A 14231-nucleotide genomic window follows, 5' to 3' on the forward strand; every position below is an offset into this window, starting at 1 on the left:
TTATTCGAACCCTCTGAGCCTCAGTTTCTCCTCTTTGAAACGGGTGCCCAGCCCAGATTAAAGGACGCCTGCACCTCCTACACTCACCTCCCTCACCTCTCTGAGGGATTCCCCCAAGGCTGAGAGCAGCCTCCAGAAGGCAGAAAAGGCACGAGCCTCCTCCTGCATCCCACAGTGTCTAGCACAAGACTCTAGGTGCTCTCAGTGGGAGGAGAAGGGAGAAGACGGGGCTGGAGGGAGGGAGTGGAGGAGGCCACCGGGCTGACGATGACGCAGCTGCCAGGCAAAGACCTCGCCACACACACAGAGGTGTGAGAAGAAAGCAGCAGGCCTCGCAGTCTGCCAGGAGGATCCTCTCCGCCCAGCTCTCCCATACCAAGGCCAAGTGGGCAGAGAGGCAGGGCGGATGGTCCAGTCCCTGGGAAGAGGGCCTCGGCCAGATAGTGCCCACAGCAGCCCACTATGGTGGAGGAGGCCCGAAGCGGCGGCTGGAGAGGCCTCTGCATGAACCCTTTGGCCTTCGTTTCCCAATTTAGGAGATCCTCCCAGGAGCATCTTGGGGGCCGTTTCTGCCCAAAATCTGTGGGCATTTTGTTACTGGACCCTAAACCCTGGGAGACACTCGGTCCACACTGGCCCCCACCACTAAGCTTGAAGCAGGTCACCAGGGGTGAGCCTGGGGACTCCCCCGACAAGAGTGCCTGGAGGCTCTAGGGGAAGGCAAGAAGTGGGGAGGCCCCACTAGAGAAAGTGACCCGAGGTGGAGCCCAAGGGATCCCATAAGCTGGAATACACCCAGGCTGGAAACCACCTCGCCATGTCTCCAAGCAGGAGAGCTCCCCACGTGACAACATTAATCATAAAAAACAATAATACCCCCCAGTAATAAATTGCCTGTGTGCACCTGCAGCTAATGCTCTAAATATATTAGTTAATTTCATCCCTACAGTAACCCTGTGAGGTGGATATTACAAGCAGCCCCACACAAAGATGAGAAAACAGAGACACAGAGAGGGTAAGTGGCTTGTCCACGTCACACAGCAATAAGGGGGTACGTTCTGAGATGCAAGGCAAAGGCTGAGCTGGCTTTCTGAGGAGGGACAAGAGGGGACGGTCCCCAGGCTCTGAACCTGTCCCTGTAGAACAGCAGCAAACCTGACTTGGGGAGAGGGAGTCTGACCCAGCTGCTCAGAAAGGGAGGCAGGAAAAGCCCGTTCAGGTGATGCCCTCTGGCCTCGGAGGGTCCTCCCTGACCATGGCACCTCTGAAGCTGGAAATCAGGGCCACCAATAAATTACACCCTTAAAACTCCTGGGGAAGGTGACAGGCCACCAGAAAAAGCCGTTCACCCACGAGGGAATCCCAGCTGGTGCCTTCTTGGCTGGGTCCCAAGGGTGGGGAGGAGTGGCTGGGGGCAGAGAGGAAAAAGGGGCTAGATTCGGGGGGATGTTTAAGCATGGACTGGGAGAAGTTCCTTTGTGGGAGAGGAGTGCCCCTCTCTGGCCCCTGGATAGGGCTCCTTACTCCAGAAGTTGTCAAGGGAATGCCTGGGACTGCACGCTGAAAGCAAAAGAAGAATTCAGCCCGTTCCTAGACCCTGGATTCATGGGAAAGCAAAGGAAGAATTCAGCACGTTCCTAGACCCTGGCTGCATTCACGGGTCTCTCCTGGAATGATGGCAGCTACAGTCAAGAGAGCTCCCACCTCAGGACCTTTGCACATGCTGTTCCTGCTGCCTGGAACATTCCTCAGCCAGATTCCCACATGCCTGGCCCTCTCCCTTCCTCCAGGTTCAGCTCCAAAGGCAGCTTCTCAGTGAGGCTCCTCCCCAACCCTCTAATTAAATCTGGGCTCCCCCAACCTCAGCCCTTCCCCTCGTCTCCTTCCCAACTCGCCATTCCCCACAAGGAGGTCAGCTCCCTGAGACAAGGATGCTTACCTGTTCTGTTCACAGCTGCACTGCAAGGGCCTGGAAGAGGACAGGCCCGAGAAGCCTGCTAAGTATTTGCCCGATGGATGGATGGATGGGATGGATGGATGGATGGATGGATGGATGGATGGATGGATGGATGGATGGATCTCCCAGCATGGGAGCTCCAAATGATGAATGAATCTCCCCCAGCATGGGAGCTCCCACCAGCCTCTCTCTTTTGAGGGCCAAACCATCCCTCCACAGCCTCTTAAGAGCCATCACCAAGCACCAGGAACTGAGCTGCAAGAGGGGCCATGAAGCTAACAGAGGGACCTCCCAGGGCACTCAGGACACTGCAAAGCCTCCCAAGTCTAGCCTCTCCCAGTGATCCCCAGGCGCCCACCTGCCCCAGCCTGGTCCAGGCAGTCTCCAGGGTCTGGGAGCCTTGGCCCAGGGCGGTACTACTCCACCAAAGGTCTGCAACACTGCCAACTGCAACAAAGTGGGTACAGAACATGACAGCATGCAGACCCCTGGCATTGGCGCGACCCTGGCATCCAAGGGCACAACCAACTCTGTCTGACCCTGCCAGACGGGGCCTGGCTGAGCCCCTGCGTCTGTGCAGTGGGACCCCGTATTGATTTTTGACAAACTGGAAATGAAACAGACCGGTCCTTCCCATAGGGAGTCTGATAAGCACTAATCTAGGCCAAGAGTCAGCACACTAGGGCCTAAGGCCAAGGCAGCAGCGTCCAGTGTCACAGGCGCAGGGCACGCCCACTCCCTTGCGCCCTGGCTGAGCTGCTTTCACACCCTACGGGCCGCGAAGGGCGGCTGCATGGCCTGCAAAGCCTGACATATTTACAGAGAAGGTGTGCTCACCCCTGCCCTAGGGGCAAAGCCCAAAGTGTACCCTTGGGGCAAGACAGAAAAGGCTACTAAAGGCGATGTTGTAATAATAGCATCATCATCATTACATTATTGATTATATCAAATGTCTGCTGACTCTGTCCATACCCTATGCGAAGGACTCTGCACCTATCAACTAATTGGATCCTCAAAATCTTAAAACTATCCTTGCTCAACTGATGGGGAAACTGAGGCATGGGATAGTAAGGCCACTTGCCCCCTGTTTCACAGCTAGGACATCACTGGGGCAGGATGTAAATGCAAGCAATCTGGCTCCAGAACCGGTGCTATGAACCAGTCTTCAATACTGCGGCATAGAGAGGTCAAGTAACTTGCCCAAGGCCACACAGCAGAAAAGAGTCATGCTGGGATTCAGACTCTGAGTCCCTGCTTTTAACTGCATTCGTTTAGCCCAAAGTCTGGAGGAGCTCAGGAGTGTTCAGGGGTCCCAGAGGATGTGAAGAAGAAGGCAGAGGGCTGGGCCACAGAAAGCCTGAAAGGAGGTGGGAGAGGAGGATGTGTTGATCTCTGGGAAAACAAAAGCTGTGAGCATTTTGTTACTGGACCCTCAACCCTGGAGACCCTCGCTTCCCCAGGACCCTCAGGGAGAGACACAGGGTCCTGCTACTGTCACGGAGAGAAGCTGGGCCCGAGGATGGAGAGAATGGGGCACAAAGGGATGCAGCATGTGGGACGCGGGAGGGCAGGGGTGATGCAGATAGAAGCCTGGAGCATGGCTGAGGCTGAGTCAGGGAACCTGGGGGCTTTCCATGGTCTCAGGGTCCAGGCCTCTGTCTGCAAGCACCCTCTAAGTGAAGCCTCCTGTTTGGGCTGTGAATCACTCACCAGCAGCCCGCAGATGACGCCAGGGCAGAGCACGGGCAGAGGCAGCGGCTTCCACGGCCCGCACCATTCCACCACCGGCTCGGCATCCACGGTCCTGTGGTTCCCCAGGGGGAAGAGGCCCTGCTTGGGTCTCCTGCCACCCTTCCAGGAGGAAAGAGATGACCACCCCGCGCTTGCTGCGTGCAGACACTGCCACCGATGCGCAGACCCACCAGGACACCGGTACTGCAGGTGGGGAAACTGAGGCTGTTCCACATGGCTGTGAGCGGGCCAATGCCACTCAGCAAGCTGAACACGGAGAGGGTTCGAAGCCACACTGAGGTCTTGCAGGCTGCAGGGAAGATCTGCCATCAAAGCAGCCCTGTGCCCAAAGCACCAGGAAGAGGACTCTCCAGACAGGAGGGGCTGTCCCAGGAGGCAGGCCTGTTGGGAGTATGTGTGGGGGTGACCTGAATCTGGGAAGGTCACTGAGGCATCCCGTGGATCCCAGCAGAATGGCCTCAGCTACTGTACAAGGAACCAGGACAGCCAGGTTCCCGCCACTGACCGTCCCCTTACCCGGGGGATCTGTCTTTCTGTGGCTTGATGAGGAGCTCACGAACGGGGTAGTATCTTTCGAACTGGGTCTTGCCCGTTAAAAGGACAGGAAGGGTTTGAGGGCTGAGAGGCTGCCAGGGAGGGGCCTCCAGATCACAGCCCCCAGCTCACCTCCAACCCGCAGCAAGAAAGCAGCTCCACCCTGCAATATGCCCAGGGCAGCGGGGCCCTTCTCAGAGTGCCCAGAACTCTTCCTCCTGCCATTCAAGAGACAAGCAGGATTCCCTGGATGGGCAGCCCTACCATGAGGCAGGAGGGTCCGATATGGGGCAGCTCCCCCAAGGAGGAGCACACACAGGTGGCCCCTGCTGCCCCCACACAAGGACAGATATGTTCTCACCTGTGGCCGCCAGGCTGGGCCCCACTCACTCCCTGGCCTCAGCCTCCTGCCTAGAGGGGGTGGTGAGTGCTTGGCCCTGTCCACCCACATCCTGCGTCACTGACAGCCCAGCAGGAGAAGAATGGGAGGTGTCTAGGGTCAGCCAGTGACCCCGAGGGCCCAGTTGGGGCAAAGGGCAGGAGGGGTGGGAGGGCAGAGGCCACAGCAGCCTGAGGACTCCCGCTAGGAGCGGGGTGGGGGCGGTGGAGAAGAATGGGAACCTCCACAGGACAGGACAAGAAAGCAGAAGCCAGCGCCCCCCAACCCCGGCCCAGGGCAGGCAGATTCCCCTCTGGGCAGCTGCAGGTACAGCAACGAGACCAAGGAACGGCAGCAGCAAACGGACAGAGCAGGCTGGCCCTGAGCCAGGAGCCATCTTAAGAACATTCAGCATAACCCCTTTACCCCTCGTGAGAATCTAGGAGACAGGTACTCTCAGTACCCCCGCTTTATGGGTGACAAAACTGAGGCTCAGAGAGGTTACGCAACTTGTCCAGTTTCCTACCCTGTGAAATATTTTCCCATTGACAAAATACAGAGCATGATAGTCCCACTCTGGGGTGATCAGGGGAATGCACACAACCATATACACTCAGGGCTTCGAACAACATTTGACTCATAGTAGGTGCTCAGTTAACAAGAGCTCTTCTTTTTATTGGTGGTGGTGACAGATAAAGACGATGACAAAATATGAAATCATTTCCTACCGTGAGTCTATTCCTTAGCCCCAGGCATGTAGTAGGTGCTCAATAAATAGAGGCAAGGAGGAGTGGGGGGACACAGAAGCTTGGAGCCCCGATGCTGTGGCAACCTCCCCACTTAGGGCAATCGCACCTGAGGCCTGTGATTTAACCTCTTGGGCCTTGGTCTCCTCATCTGCAAAGTGCGATGAGAGCGCGAGCTGCTCTTTCACAGGGCCGCCTTGGAGAATGCAATGACTGCCCAGGGAAATGCCGTCCTAACAGGGATCCACAATGCACCCACTGAGGACAGCTGACTCTGCAAAGCGCCCCAGGGGCCCAACCTACAGGACGCCACTGTGTCAGGGACTCCCCCAGGCAGGGCCAGTGAGCTTATATGCAAAACCTTCTGCTCACTGATGGAAACGTCCTCCCACACAGCTTCCTTTCTGGTTCTCACAAGAGGGGACCACACCAGCCAGGCAGGACAGACACACGCACACACACACACACACACGCACCCCCACGGTGGCCGACAGAGTCAACTTCACTCCAGCTGTGACCTCCAGGCCTCACATCCCCTCACTCAGCAGCCAGGAGGTCACAAGGGGGAGGCCCACAACTCTAAAAGCCGCTTGGCAAACACCCAGAGACGTGGTATACAGCAAGCACCCCATAAATGCCAAAGGAGCGAAACCAAGGCCCATTGTCCTGGCCACACCATGCAGTGAGAGAAGAGGCAGGAAATGGGGCCCCTGCTGGGAAGTGGGGTGGGGTGGGTTGCGGCTTAGGAGACCTGACCAGGGCACACATGTGGGCAGGCACTAAGTCCTACCTGCTCCCAGGGCAAGCCATCTGCCCTGGCCATGAGGCGGGCTCCCCAAAGACACAGCCAGCACCCTGGACCCTCATGTCAGGGAGGCAGAAACGCAACCTGTGCGGGGCCTCCTCATCTCAGAGCCTCGAGCCTCACCAAGGTGAATACACACAGAACGGGAGGACAGGAAGGAAGGGGAGCTGTGACCTATCCGGCCCCCTTGCCTCCTGGAAGCCACCCCAATCCTACCCAATCCTGCGGCAGCGGGGGAGCAGAGGTGAGGCTGGGCTGCAGGTAAGTCAATACAGCAGGAGCTCCACATTCGCGTGCCAATCCCACTACCAGTCAAGAGAGAGCAGAGCCCCAGCTCAGCCTGGCCCCAGCCTCCATCTTCCCAGCTTTAAAATGGGAGCAAAGAGATTTTATCAGATGTTCTGGAAAAGGCTTCAGACACCAGGAGTCTCTGTGGCGGCCTCCCCTCTGCCCTGGGAGGCTCAGAGCCACACGAGCCTGGCTCCCAGGAGAAAGGAAGGGGTGAAGACTCAGTGAAATGGAAGAAGGGTCTCAAAGGTAGCCCCAGGAGCACACACATGCACCCCCTTACCGTGTGCGTCCGGGCAATCTGCACTGGATAGGAAAGGCTGTGGGGCGGGTAGCGGGGCTCAGTGGCCCTCCACGTCTGTGCCACAGGCTGTGTGGATCCCGACATGGTGGCGGGGGTCGGGGGGGGGGCTCCCAGGCCCCAATAAGCTTTCTCTTAATCACCACCAACGATTAAAAGCCAGTCCTCGTCATCAGCTCACGGGCCACCCCGTCACTGGCAACTGCGAGAAAACAAGAAAAGAAAAACAAGATCAGCCACGGGGCAGCTGGCTCCTCCGAGTCGTTCCTGTGGTTCCGTGAGGACACGCGAGCACCCAGGGGCCTGCCTGGACCCTCCTCCATCCACTGCCACACTCACCTGCTCTCCGGCAGCACAAGGAGACAGGCATAGCGTTCAAGGTCCCTCCGAGCCATGCAAGCCATGCAAGGGACCAGAGGCCTCCTCCCCACCCAGGCCCTCACCCGGTAGGCACAGGGACTCTGCACTGCCCTCACCACCACCCAGATAGCTCCCAGCCCCCCTAAGGCCACCCAACTTCACTCCATGGTCCCCAGGTTTCTAAGTCACAGGGCAGAGTTCCCAGAAAGCACCTGTCCCAGGAGGGGCGGCCGGCAACGGGGACAGCACACACCACTGTCCCGGGCAGCAGGGACCAGGGCCAGCTCAGGCGGGCCACAGGCCACAGCATGACCTGGGCAAGGCTGTGACCCTGTGCAGAAGGCTGACACCATGACATGGGGCAGGACTGATATGAGGTTAGCCAGACGCAAGCTAGGAGGTGGGATTAGGACACGGAGGGCTACACCAGGAAGAGCCAAGGGCAGAATGACAGCCAGTCGGGCCCTGCAGCCTAGGGATAGGTACCCCAAACGGCTCCTGGGGCAGATACTGGAGCCTTCCACGGGAGAGGATCTACTCATGGCCACGCCAGAGGAATAACACGAAGCGGGCTAGCAGCTTTACAGATGGAAAAACAGCCCCACAGAGAAGACACGGCCCAGCCAGGGAGCCACGGGGGCCCCTACTCCGAAGCTGCCTTTGCCAGGAAACCTCTAAGCCCCCCAACCCCCAACAAGGCTTCTCCCCTTTCTCCGCCAGCCACAGCTCCACGCCACCTGCTGGGCTTACAACAGGGTCTTATCCCAGACCGAGACCCCCTCCACACTCTCCCTGAACCAGCCCCTCAGAAAAGGTGTGTCCATCGGGTCCTGCCTCATGCAAATCCCTCTCCAGCACCCCCACAACTGCACACATACCCCAGAGCTGAGGGAAATGCACCCTGGCACCAGGACCCAGCGCCTGGATGTAGGCCTCCAATGGCGGAGGACTGAGGCTGCATCACACGAGGTCAGGGGTCAGGAGGGGAAACAGAGCATACCCAGCCCTGCAATTTCATCAGAACACCCCCTCCCCCGACCTGAAGAGGGTAACCGTCCTTCTCCAAGCAGGAACGCCCTGGAGGCCTAATGTGGAGGGGCACTGGGAGGAAGGTTAAGTTTTGGGGCCCTGACTGCCTCCCAGGCCCCACCCCATCTCTCATTAGTGTAGACTTGACCCTCCCTACCTCCCCAGGTGCCAGGGATGGTCATGTGACCCAGTCCTGGCCAATCAGAGTCCTGCATGCTTCTGGGCCAGCGACTGGCTCAGGGATGAGCCTGTGACCCAATAGGAGTCAATGAGAATCTGCCTTGAGACTTTTGCTGCTCGAACCAGGAGAAAGGGGCTCTCTGCTGGGGATCTAAGCTGGGAATGAAAGCCTGGAGCTCTGGGGGCCACCATGCAGCAGGAGCCTGCCTGAGACCCACGCCCACCGGCAGGAAGGCAGGGCAAAAGGGCGGTAAGAGCGGGTTGTGTCCGATGGTGGCTGGAGGCAGGTCGAAGCCTGCTCACTTCATTAGGGGAGCCAGGGCGCTCCTTCTGCGCGTTTTGTCTTTGGCAGCCCAAGCTGGGTTTCTGTCACGTGCCACCAAGAGTTCGGGCTCACACAGGGAAAGGAGTCACACAGGAGGCCACCCTTCAACTGGCTGCTGTCCATCCTTCAAACACAGAAAAGCCGAGGAATTCCGGAGCCAAGACTGACACATCTACCACCACCTCAGTCCTGCCTGCGTGGGCTTTCCCAGCCCCGAGACAGGATGTACGGCGCAATTCCCGTGAACATGGGAACACGTCCTGCTCCACCATCGCTAAGCTGCGTGGCCTTGGGCAAGTCACTTGCCCTCTCTGAACCTCCAAACACGCAGTGTTCCCTAAACATCAGACATTCATGTGCCACCCCTGCGTAGGGACTTTTTTATAGAGATTACCCAGGCCACAGCCGTCTAGCCCCGGGCCTGTCACTTTCATTCAGTTAGGCATAACTTTACTTACAAGAGAAGCTTATTATCAGCATAGGTATACAGAAACCCAGTACTAGGTGGAATAAATAGGAAGGCATCGGAATCACAAACGCGCTCCCACACACATGAAGATGTCCGTGCATATTCCGACTGCCTAAGTCCTCCTGCGAGGACCCCAGGAAAGGCCAGGTGGCGGACGGCAGGCACTCAGTAGCTCCCAGCACACAGTAAGTGCTCAGCAAACCAGAACGCCTAATACTACTGTCACCAGGACTGTCAATAATGCAGCTGCAGCCCAGTCACCAGTGACGCTATGATGGGGAGGCAAGGCACTGCTAGCCCTGCCCGGCCCCAAGAGCAATGAGACATCCGTTCTGCAGCCGGAAACAAGAGTCTGGCCCTGGGAGAGAGAACAGCTGCGGCCGCCGGGACCCAGCCCTGTTCTAAAATTCTTCTTGCTAGAGCTCGGCTCAAAATCTGCAGACCCTGGTCATCTCATGCAGCAAAGCAAATTCTATTCCCTTCTCTCCAGGTGCTAAACAGTTCCCGGTCTCTTGGAGGAGATGAGGCCATCACTTCTGCAGGGTGCTGTTCCCGAGGTCTGCCCCTCTTCCAAGGGCACCATGGGCAACTTCCAAATTGCTATTGGATTTTGAGTTGCACAAGGTGGCCGAGAGGCCTCATTTACCCACAGCTTTTCTTTCCTCCTTTGCCCAGTAAGATGTGTGCCCCTGACACATGCTCACCATGGTGCACACGGGCACCAGAGACCAGGGAGGGTGACACCTTCCTAAAGCATCCCACGGCTGGCTGGCTTACCACTGCCTGGGATTTACACAGTGCCCACCCCGGAGCATGGGGCTGGAACCTCGGCCCCTCACCTACCAAGGGGTTTCCCCCCACCACCCCCAGCCCAGCATCCTCACATGCCGATGGGGCCTGAACAGGGAACAATTCCAGTAACCTCGTGCCACCCTCACTCACCACGAGCTTAGGAAACCCAGTTTCCAACCCCTCCCGACCTGAGCCACATTTCCTGCCAACTCGAAAAAAAACAAATGTTAGGGAAACGGTTTGGCGGTTCCTCAAAAATTTAAACATAGAATAACCATATGACCCACCAATTCCATTCCCAGGCATCCACCCAAAAGAACTGGAAACAGGGACTCAAACAAAACACGGTATGCATGTTCATGGCAACAGAATTCACAGTAGCCAAAAGGCAGACCCAGCAAAAATTCCAGTCCATCCGTACGATGGAGTATTACTCAGCCATAAAGAGGAACGAAGGACGGCTCTGTGCTACACCACATGTAACCAGAAAATGTTATGCTGAACCAAAGAAGCCAGACACAAAACCGCCACGAACTGCATGACTCCATGTATATGAAATGTCCAGAACAGGCACATCCACAGAGGCAAAAAGGAGACTGGTGGCTACCAGGAGGGCAGGGTGAGGCAGGAATGGGGCCTGCTAACGGGTACAGGGTTTTACAGGGCAGTGATGCAAAGGTTTTGAAACTTGATAGAGGAGGCGGGTGCACAGCACTGCCAATAGGGGAAAAAATAAGCTTTGACTTTTCATCAGCAGGTTTGGAAGTGAATGCCAAAAAAAATGATGACATCATTTCCTCAAAGATGGGGGCAGGAGAGGATGAGGGAGCCTCTCCAGGGTCTCCAGGGTCTGGTCCTGGCCAAAGGAGGTTCTGAGGATGGATCCAGGCTGGAGTGGGAATTCAGACACAAACGCCCCGTGTCGCCGCTGGGTCTGGCTGCGGTGGGGTCAGAAAGGGTGGGCGGCATTCATTTATTTACATACACACTGGGGTCTCTGCTGAGCCCCGGGCTAGCGCTGGGGACTTCTTGTGAACCCAACGGGGTCCAGGCCCTGGAGGGTCTCAGGCCAGGGGCTCTGCCCAGCCCTGGGAAGAGTCAGGAGATATGAGGAAGAACTTCCAGAGGGTGAAGGAGAGGGGATGGAGTGCTCCAGCAGGAGGGGGGTGAGCACAGGCTTGGGGGTGAGCCCCCACCAGGAGGTGAGCACAGGCCCAGGGGTGAGCGAGGGCCTGGGGGTGAGCACAGGTGCCGTTTATGTTTGAGAAATTCATTGAGTGAATATGGGGGGAAGTGGGGACAGAGTCACTCAGGGCCCTACGGGCCCAGGTAAGGATGGATTTTGTTCTCAGGGCAGTGGGGAGCCACAGAAGGTGGTTGACGGGGAGAGTAAAGGGTCAGAGTGTTTTATGAGCAGGCATTGGGGGGAGCAAGAGTGGATCAGGGAGACCTGGGGAGGCTCCTGCAAATGTCCAAGAGAGGGGACACTGGGGGATCAGGGCAACAGCAACAGAGAAGGAGAAATGGGCAGGTGGGTGAAAGTCAGAAGGGAGGCTGACTCTGCAGGCCGCGGAAAGAGCTTGCTACAGGAGTCCCGCGCCACAGGCCCGCTGTGAGGACCCTGTGCCTGTGGCATACCGAGAGGTGCCTGGGGAACAGCAAGTGCTCAGTCATGCAGAGTCAGCGGGGTCAGGCCTCCGAGGAGAACAAGATGGTGCCTGGGTGAGGTCAAGGGACTTGCAGATCTCAGGTGGCCGGGATACTCAACGGGGACACCAAGGGCCCAAGCAGGCCTCTGCACATCCAAGCCACCAACCACAGCCCCAGGGCCCCTGCTGGCCCCTGAACTAGCTGGAGGAGGGCTGCAGATCCCACACAGGCAGGTGGAGGGGCTCCCCATGCACAGCTGCAGGGGTCTGTCCCTGGGCAATGCCTGCCAGGAGGTAGCAAACACACAAGTGCCCCCCGCCCCCACTGCACTCTGCCGGGCAGCACCGGGAGCCAAGTGGGCCACATTCCCTGTTCCCGGACAGTGCAGGCTTTGGTAAGGTTTCCAAATCCACAGCAGAAAGCTCGGGCCATGAGCTCTGACTGGCCGTCCGCCTTGCTTCCTGCTGGGCCCAGAGCCCCTTCCGGTCGGTGCCTGGCACACAGTAGGTGCACGATGAATGACTCTGCCCAGCAGAGGTGCATGCCAGCAACGCAGTGATGCCAGAAACCACCACACCTGTGTCCTCTTCCCACCTGGCCGGGCAGAGGCGCCTTTCCGGGAGGCCCTGGAAGCTTCCATGGGGCCTCCCACCCCTGCATTCCTCTCTAGCTGCGGCAGGATGAGGCCACACCGAGACACATTCCATAGATTTTCCGTGTCTTGAGCGGCCTGGTTCAGACCTGGGGAGGGTGGAATTACAGCCTCAGGGTGAGGGGCAGGCGGGGGCTGGTGGAGGTGTGGGAGCTACGGGATGTGCCCGGAGCGCTCAGCCGCGGGCTGTGGGGAGGATGAAAGGCACGCGGGGCTCTCTGCGCCACACGTGCCTGAAATGTTCTGGGAACTAATGGGTGCTGACACTGGAAGAACCTGTGGCAGGTGGGGGAGCCTCGGGATTAAAAACCAGCCTGCCAGGCAGAGAGCGCCCACGGTGCACGCGCGTGCGCGCACACACACACACACACACACACACACACACTCGACAGAACCCTCTGATACTGAGAAGCCCAAGGCACAAAGCCCTCCTGGGGTGGGCGGAACCTCGGCGGGAACACAGGCCGTGCCTCCACTGTCCCAGCCTGGCCCAGTGAAGACAGACAGGCCCCGGGAGCCCTGCAGCTCGGCCACGTTGGCCTCCCTCACCGCTCAATAGGTATTTGCTCCACTCACTGCAGAATAAGCACTTATTGTGTGACAGCCACTGAGAGGCACGGCACCTGGCACACACCAGGCGTATTAGCGCCCTCGGCTGCCCCACCACAGACTGCGTGGCTTCAAGCAGCAGAAATGGATTGTCTCACTGTTCTGGAGGCCTCCAGTCCAAATCCAGGTGTCACCAGAGCCCCACGGCCTCTGGGGGCTCTGGGGGAGGCCCTTCCTGCTTCCTTGCTCCTCTAGCTCTGGTGGCCCCCCACAACCCCCGGTGTTCCCAGGCTTATAGATGCATCATGCCAATCTCTGCCTCTGTCTCCACGCAGCCTTTCCACTGCATCTCCTGTCTCTGTCTCCCCTTCTTCTAAGGACACCAGTCATATTGGATCTGGGGCCCTCCCTTATCTGGTTGTGACCTCATCTTAACTAATGAGATCTGCAAAAACCCTTTCCAAACAAGGCCGCACTCCCGGGTTCCAGGCGGACATACATTAAGGGGGATCACTACCTACTCCAGGAGGTGCTCCAGAAATACTTGTTTTGATCACTGCTGTATCCCCAGAGCCCAGCACACAGTAGGCATCTAATAAATATTTACTAAACAAAACCACTGCAGCCAGCCTGGCCCGAGGAGAAGCCGGCCCAGGGGAACTCTGGGACAGCGGTTCTGGGATGTGTGCACAAGACGCTGCCGGGCACCAGCTCCACGGGTCGGGCTGTTGACACCTTGCGTGTTTACTTTCTGGCATGCAGTAAAAATTGGGGAACCAGCCAAGTATCTGATGGCCACCTTCAGCAGGACTCCTGGTGCAGAACGGATGCTCAAGAATCCAGCTCTGGAGTGAGTCCTGAGATGCGGAAAGCTGGTGGGACGTGGCAAGGGTGCACCTCACCCAGCCTGGTCCAGAGGGGCCCCCACAGCCAATGCGGAAGGGGGTGAAAAGAGAGCTCCTGCTGCCCGGCCTGGTGGCTCACTCTGTCCATCATGATTTGTTAAGCACCTACTGTGTGAAAGGTGCTGGGGACACAGCAGTGAATTACTGATCCCAAATCCCCCACCTCGTGAAGCTGCCATTCCAGCAGGTCAGACGGGAGTAAGAGGATGGCAGAAGGTGTTAGCACTATGGAGAAAAACAGAACCAGGAGGCGGCGGGCAGGGAATGGGGGTACATTTTGAAAGTGGGCAGCCAGGGGTGCGTCACCAGAGGTGCCTTTTATGCAAAGGCGCAGGGGAGAGGAGGGAGTCCACACAGAAGGCACAGCAGGTGCAAAGGCCCAGAGGCAGGACTGAGCCTGGTGTGTGAGGACAGCAGGGAGGCCTGGATGCGGAGAGTGGGGTGAGCGAGGGCATGTGAGGTCACTCTTTCTGGCTATAGCCAGAAAGCTGGGGTGGTCACTCCAAGGGAGGTAGGAAGGACACAGCTGGTGCACTTTAAACAAGGCTGACGTGCGGT

At 57.9% G+C, this 14231-nt stretch overlaps 1 protein-coding gene across 50 annotated transcripts in view; it reads right to left on the bottom strand.

Annotated features, from left to right (window-relative positions):
* Positions 1–14231, bottom strand: part of NCOR2 (nuclear receptor corepressor 2) — a 247317-nt gene that overhangs the window by 164671 nt on the left and 68415 nt on the right. For all 50 annotated transcript variants that reach the window (XM_063712304.1, XM_063712300.1, XM_063712303.1 and 47 more), the window contains one exon: positions 6745–6964. In XM_063712304.1, the coding sequence (XP_063568374.1) occupies positions 6745–6849 (105 nt within the window). In that variant the 5' untranslated portion in view covers positions 6850–6964. The remainder of the gene's footprint in view (positions 1–6744; positions 6965–14231) is intronic.

Source organism: Pongo abelii, chromosome 10, assembly GCF_028885655.2.
Source record: "Pongo abelii isolate AG06213 chromosome 10, NHGRI_mPonAbe1-v2.0_pri, whole genome shotgun sequence".
NCBI classification, from domain to species: domain Eukaryota; kingdom Metazoa; phylum Chordata; class Mammalia; order Primates; family Hominidae; genus Pongo; species Pongo abelii.